This window comes from Schistocerca serialis, chromosome 2 (genome assembly GCF_023864345.2).
Source record: "Schistocerca serialis cubense isolate TAMUIC-IGC-003099 chromosome 2, iqSchSeri2.2, whole genome shotgun sequence".
NCBI classification, from domain to species: Eukaryota; Metazoa; Arthropoda; class Insecta; order Orthoptera; family Acrididae; genus Schistocerca; species Schistocerca serialis.
The window spans coordinates 921,727,090-921,733,540 of record NC_064639.1 but is presented as its reverse complement, the minus strand read 5'-3'; the positions used below and the strand labels follow the sequence as shown (position 1 = coordinate 921,733,540).

The 6,451-nt window shown below is 38.1% G+C and overlaps 1 protein-coding gene across 6 annotated transcripts in view; it reads right to left on the bottom strand.

Moving 5' to 3' along the window:
- The window catches only part of LOC126458295 (Fanconi anemia group A protein-like), a 240,518-nt gene that overhangs the window by 121,152 nt on the left and 112,915 nt on the right, over positions 1–6,451 (bottom strand). For 5 of the 6 annotated variants that reach the window (XM_050095235.1, XM_050095239.1, XM_050095238.1 and 2 more), the window contains 2 exons: positions 3,161–3,429; positions 323–439 (listed from right to left, as the gene is read on the bottom strand). In XM_050095235.1, the coding sequence (XP_049951192.1) occupies positions 323–439; positions 3,161–3,429 (386 nt within the window). The remainder of the gene's footprint in view (positions 1–322; positions 440–3,160; positions 3,430–6,451) is intronic. The other variant, XM_050095240.1, reaches the window with a different exon arrangement.

Genomic DNA, 6,451 nt, shown 5'->3' with positions numbered 1-6,451 from the left:
CTGGCCATAAGCAGTAGCTTGACCATTTCCATAATTTAGATGGAATAATATTTATATAGTTAACACATTTTAAAATATTAAAGTATTTTAAATTTGTGATTTATAAAACTGAATGAAATTAAATTCCAATGCTAGGTTAGAAACACAATTCACTGACATTATAGGAAATTCTTGAAATTCCCTGAGATTTCATTGAGTTTTTCAGGTATAATGTAATCCCCTGAAAATTCCACGCGTTCCAGAGGAATCGCCACCTTGTATTTAATGTTTAGCTACAACACAAGAGTTTGAAACACTGTAAAAGAAAAGAGAAGAGACTTACCATTTCAAACCCAAAGAGACCAATAGTAGGTACCTCATTGAGTTCACTGAGTCTAGATTTTGCTAACTGTATGTAATCCCCAAGTAAAATTTTACAGTTTGGTGGTGATACAGGCACCTGGAGAAAAAGTGAATTATAAATTTATATGGAAATTTTGCATATTTTACATAAGTACTATATGCATTAGTTTAAAAGTAATGTTTTTAAATTTAATTACTTACTATTAATACTGGTACCATCACTTTACAACAGACTGTAGTAAACAAATTCAAACAAATTTCACAAAAGTACCAGATTCCCAGCATCTAAAGACACAGCTGAAAAGTGCACAACCCAAATCCTAAAGAGCAATCATGAAGTTCAAGTTCATATAGATTTAATAAAAATCACGAGTATAGAGATCAGAGTAGATGTACTTTCCATTCCAATAGATCCATAGTGAAGAAATCCTTCAGGATGCAGAAAAATTAGTTAGAAGTCATCTTATGAAAGCTTGCTCTTTAAACATTTATGTCATGAAATACATAATAAAAAGTGAGCCAAACAGAAAAATCTATTGTTCATTAAAGAAATAAATACAAAGAATAGAATGCAGAATATGAAAATGAAGATGGCGTAATGATGACACAGGAAGCATAAACCGTGACTGGACAGAACAGGACATGATGTGAGCTATGGCTTCTTCAAATGAACCACCCTGACATTAACTTTAGGTGATTTAAGGAAACTACAGGAAACTCAAATCTCAATGGCTGACTGGAGATTTGATGCCCAGTCCTCCAAAGTGAGAGTCTTGTATCCCAAACAACACAGTAGATAATATTAAAATTAATAATAATCAGTAACTTCGTATTAAAATTATTATAACCTGATCACAGGTGTGCCAGGTCAACCAGGAAAAAAGTGTGTCACACATGGGAACTTTTGAGTAAGGTGCAATGCTATGCACTGATTGTGAAAAATGAAGGTAAATCCCCTGCTTTTTGATTTTCTAAAAATGTTTACGCACACTTAGGAGATTCAGATGTGTGAGACAGACAGACCGAGGGGCTGGAGGAGTGGTATCTTAAAACTGAGATAGTTATACGTTGATTAAAACAACTTTGTGATTGACATTCCAGCAAGTTGAGTCAGTCACACTTGTTTCTTGGGCTCCAAGTGCATGCTGTGTTGCCTGTTCTGCAGGTACAAGCAGCTTACTGCAGAGCCTTTCCAGGTGATGTAGGCTCCAAGGGGAAGCATATGAGCTGGCAACTTCGCTTCCCATCACACACTTGTCAATCATGGAGTTATTTTCATTGAATTATACACAAATTGAAATATTACTTGCACTTAAAAAAATAAGGGGGGAGGGACACATTAAGTGTGCATAAATTGAACCCTTGCATTAAAAAAAGAGGGGATTTATTTGATTTAGCTCCTTGCTATTCTTAGTCCATTGTACAGAATTTCTTTATTTTACAATAAATTGTGTGTATCTGTTGGAATATATTGTGCACATTGGTCCAATCACAGGTATTAAGTATGTAACATTTTCAACTAATAGATTCATAATCCAGAAGTTACATAAAAATGACTTTTGTTTAATGACTTGTGATTTTTGCTTTTATCTGCTCTTGTTCCAATAGGAGTTTTTTTTAAATTAGTGCAGAGTCAAATAAATAAATTTGTTAACATTAATATAAGAACATAATCCTCATATGCAGCTTGCTGCTTCTTCCAAGCAGGGAATGAGTTAACTACCTTTCAAGCATTGCTGACATATGGCTTGCCTGCTGCCAAACAACTAGGAGCTGCTGCTAGTGTGTGTGCATTGTGGGTAGTCTCCTACACAGTCCATCAAAGGTATTCAACATACCTAAGGAACTGTTGTTGTTATTGTGGTCTTCAGTCCTGAGACTGGTTTGATGCAGTTCTCCACGCTACTCTACCCTGTGCAAGCTTCTTCATCTCCTAGTATGTACTGCAGCCTACATCCCTCTGAATGTGCTTAGTGTATTCATCTCTTGGTCTCCCTCTACAATTTTTACCCTCCACACTGCCCTCCAATACAAAATTGGTGATCCCTTGATGCCTCAGAACATTTCCTACCAACCGGTCCCTTCTTCTTGTCAAGTTGTGCCACAAACTCCTCTTCTTCCCAATTCTACTCAATACTTCCTCATTAGTTATGTGATCTACCCATCTAATTTTCAGCATTCTTCTGTAACGCCACATTTTGAAAGCTTCTATTCTCTTCTTGTCCAAACTATTTATCGTCCATGTTTCACTTCCATACATAGCTACACTCCATACAAATACTTCCAGGAAACACTTCCCCTGACACTTAAATCTATACTTGATGTTAACAAATTTTGCTTCTTCAGAAACGCTTTCCTTGCCATTGCCAGTCTACATTTTATATCCCCTCTACTTCGACCATCATCAGTTATTTTGCTCCCCAAATAGCAAAACTCCTTTACTACTTTAAGTGTCTCATTTCCTAATCTAATTCCCTCAGCATCACCCGACTTAATTCGACTACCTAAGGAACTATACTGTCCTTCAAGCACTGCTTCCTCTCCAGGAAGGGTATCCTCCAAACTATTCACCTAATTAGTTGTGGCTGTATGGATCTTTGACGATTAGTCTAGTTTCTTACATAACTGTGCTGATGAATAATGAAAAGCAAGCCAACATAATAATAGTTAATAAAAAAACATGTTATGAATAGCGCATTACACACACACACACACACACACACACACACACAGAAAGAGAGAGAGAGAGAGAGAGAGAGAGAGAGAGAGAGAGAGAGAGAGAGAATGCACTGCATGCAACACAATTGATCATAAATACCTTATTGATGTGGACCCTCAAGCAGTATGCTGGTTCTACAGGAATTATTTCTCCCAGAAAGCCCATAAGAAATTCAAAAGCTGGCTGAGATGTGGTTGATGGTGTTACCTGGGCTGCTTCAGACCCAAATGTTTGGCCAAACCACTCTGCATAAGATGTGAAATGTTTACAACTTAATGTACAACACTGTCGAGCTATAACCAGTCCAGCACCTAATAAGTATTTACTTGTCTCAGAGAAACTGCGAAGGATGGTGTCCAGAACGAGTCCTAAAAGTCAAACACATCAATCATATTCACAGTTCTCTTGAGTGAAAATTTTATAGTCTTCACAAGTGAATTTTCCTTTTGATACAATAATATCTTAAAAACTTTGTGAAATATTTTAATGAAATGTGTATGAAAACATGCCGACATGCTGTCCCTATGAAAGTCACTACAAGTCAGTAACAATACTAGAGTGTAAGACAAATGATATATTTGGCAAATCATAGCCCTGGACCTGCCTGCAAGCTAAAGATGACCAAACAGTTGTTGTTGTGGTACTCAGTCCTGAGGCTGGTTTGATGCAGCTCTCCATGCTACTCTATCCTGTGCAAGCTTCTTCATCTCCCAGTACCTACTGCAACTGACATCTTTCTGAATCTGCTTAGAGTATTCATCTCTTGGTCTCCCTCTACAATTTTTACCCTCCACGCTGCCCTCCAATGCTAAATTTGTGATCCACTGATGCCTCAGAACATGTCCTACCAACTGGTCCCTTCTTCTAGTCAAGTTGTGCCACAAACTCCTCTTCCACCCCCCCCCCCCCCCCCCAATTCTATTCAATACCTCCTCATTAGTTATGTGATCTACCCAGCTAATCTTCAGCATTCTTCTGTAGCACCACATTTCGAAAGCTTCTATTCTCTTAATGTCCAAACTATTTATTGTCCACGTTTCACTTCCATACATGGCTACACTCCATACGAATACTTTGAGAAACGACTTCCTGACACTTAAATCTATACTTGATGTTAACTAGTCTCTCTTCTTTAGAAATGCTTTCCTTGCCATTGCCAGTCTACATTTTATATCTTCTCTACTTCGACCATCATCAGTTATTTTGCTCCCCAAATAGCAAAACTCCTTTACTACTTTAGGTGTCTCATTTCCTAATCTAATTCCCTCAGCATCGCCCGACTTAATTCGACTACATTCCATTATCCTCGTTTTGCTTTTGTTGATGTTCATCTTATATCCTCCTTTCAAGACACTGTCCATTCCGTTCAACTGCTCTTCCAAGTCCTTTGCTGTCTTTGACAGAATTACGATGTCATCAGCAAACCTCAAAGTTTTTATTTCTTCTCCACGGATTTTAATACCTACTCCGAACTTTTCTTTTGTTTCCTTTACTGCTTGCTCGATATACAGATTGAATAAGATCGCGGATAGGCTACAACCCTGTCTCACTCCCTTCCCAACCACTGCTTCCCTTTCATGCCCCTCGACTCTTATAATTGCCATCTGGTTGTAAATAGCCTTTTGCTCCCTGTATTTTACCCCTGTCACCTTTAGAATTTTAAAGAGAGTATTCCAGTCAACATTGTCAAAAGCTTTCTCTAAGTCTACAAATGCTAGAAACATAGGTTTGCCTTTCCTTAAAAGATAAGTCATAAGGTGAGTATTGCCTCACATGTTCCAACATTTCTACGGAATCCGAACTGATCTTCCCTGAGGTCGGCTTCTACCAGTTTTTCCATTCGTCTGTAAGGAATTCGTGTTAGTATTTTGCAGCCATGACATATTAAACTGATAGTTCGGTAATTTTCACATCTGTCAACACCTGCTTTCTTTGGGATTGGAATTATTATTTCTTCTTGAAGTCTGAGGGTATTTCGCCTGTCTTGTACATCATGCTCACCAGATGGACAAGTTTTGTCGTGGCTGGCTCTCCCAAGGCTATCAGTAGTTCCAAAGGAATGTTGTCTACTCTTGGGGCCTTGTTTCAACTTAGGTCTTTTAATTCTCTGTCAAATTCTTCACACAGCATCGTATGTCCCACATCATCTTCATCTATGTCCTCTTCCATTTCCATAATTTTGCTCTCAAGTACATCATCCTTGTGTAGACCCTCTGTATACTCCTTCCACCTGTCTGCTTTGCCTTCTTTGCTTAGGACTGGTTTTCCATCTGAGCTCTTGATACTCATAAAAGTGGTTCTCTTTTCTCCAAAGGTCTCTTTAATTTTCCTGTAGGCAGTATCTATCTTACCCCTAGTGAGATAAGCCTCTACATCCTTACATTTGTCCTCTAGCCATCCCTGCTTAGTCATTTTGCACTTCCTGTCGATCTCATTTTTGAGATGTTTGTATTCCTTTTTGCTGCTTCATTTACTGCATTTTTATATTTTCCCCTTTCATCAATTAAATTCACTACTTCTTCTGCTACCCAATGATTTCTACTAGCCCTCATCTTTTTACCTACTTGATCCTCTGCTGCCTTCACTACTTCACCCCTCAGAGCTACCCATTCTTCTTCTACTGTATTTCTTTCCCCCATTCCTGATAACTGTTCCCTTATGCTCTCCCTGAAACTCTATACAAGCTCTGGTTTAGTCAGTTTATCCAGGTCCCATCTCCTTAAAGTTCCCACCTTTTTGCAATTTCTTCAGTTTTAATCTACAGTTCATAACCAATAGATTGTGGTCAGAGTCCACATCTGCCCCTGGAAATGTCTTACAATGTAAAACCTGGTTCCTAAATCTCTGTCTTACCATTATATAATCTACCCGATACCTTCTAGTATCTCCAGGATTCTTCCATGTATACAACCTTGTTTTATGATTCTTGAACCAAGTGGTAGCTATGATTAAGTTATGCTCTGTGCAAAATTCTACCATACGGCTTCCTCTCTCATTTCTTACCCTCAATCCATATTCACCTACTATGTTTCCTTCCCTCCCTTTTCCTACTCTTGAATTCCAGTCGCTCATGACTATTAAATTTTCGTCTCCCTTCACTTTCTGAATAATTTCTTTTATCTCCTCTTTCTTCACCATTTGCAGAGCTAGTTGGCATATAAACTTGTACTACTGTAGTAGACATGGGCTTTGTGTCTATCTTGGTCACAATAATGCGTTCACTATTTGTTTTTAGTAGCGTACCCGCACTCCTATTTTTTTATTCATTATTAAACCTACTCCTGCATTACCCCTATTTGATTTTGTATTTATAACCCTGTATTCACTTGACCAAAAGTCTTGTTCCTCCTGCCACCGAACCTCACTAATTCCCACTATATCTAACTTTAA